The sequence below is a fragment of the Cystoisospora suis genome (assembly GCF_002600585.1).
Source record: "Cystoisospora suis strain Wien I chromosome Unknown contig_4565, whole genome shotgun sequence".
NCBI classification, from domain to species: Eukaryota; Apicomplexa; class Conoidasida; order Eucoccidiorida; family Sarcocystidae; genus Cystoisospora; species Cystoisospora suis.
The window spans coordinates 11,713-12,132 of record NW_027157357.1 but is presented as its reverse complement, the minus strand read 5'-3'; the positions used below and the strand labels follow the sequence as shown (position 1 = coordinate 12,132).

General features: G+C 37.4%; 1 protein-coding gene across 1 annotated transcript in view; it reads left to right on the top strand.

Moving 5' to 3' along the window:
• The first annotated feature begins 84 nt into the window (after positions 1–84).
• The window catches only part of CSUI_008229 (wd-40 repeat protein), a 6,099-nt gene continuing 5,763 nt past the window's right edge, over positions 85–420 (top strand). Inside the window, exon 1 of the mRNA XM_068068363.1 lies at positions 85–239. Coding sequence (XP_067919662.1) covers positions 95–239 — 145 coding nt within the window. The 5' untranslated portion in view covers positions 85–94. The remainder of the gene's footprint in view (positions 240–420) is intronic.

The following is a 420-nucleotide window of genomic DNA, read 5'->3' as shown; positions in this document are numbered from 1 at the left end:
TCTATCTTTAATCTATCTATCTATCTATCTTTAATCTATCTTTAATCTCTCTATCTTTAATCTATCTGTCTATCTATGTGTGCAGGATAATTTAATGATGCATGAGACAGCTGTAGTGGCTGTAGAGTTTAGCCGAGATAGCGAAGTGCTAGCCACAGGAAGTCAAGACGGACAACTCAAAGTATGGCTAGTCGCTACAGGCCAATGTGCAAGAAAATTCGATCGAGCCCATGACGGAGGTACGAAAATATCAATCTATAGAGAAATAGAGAGGTACATGGATAGACAGATAGATAAATGATAGATAGACAGATAGATAGACCTCTCTCACACATCCAAAGATGCTCTCAAACAACACGAAACGACCGACAGAAAAATATGATAGTTTTCATTGCATTGTCTCTATCTATCTATATCTAT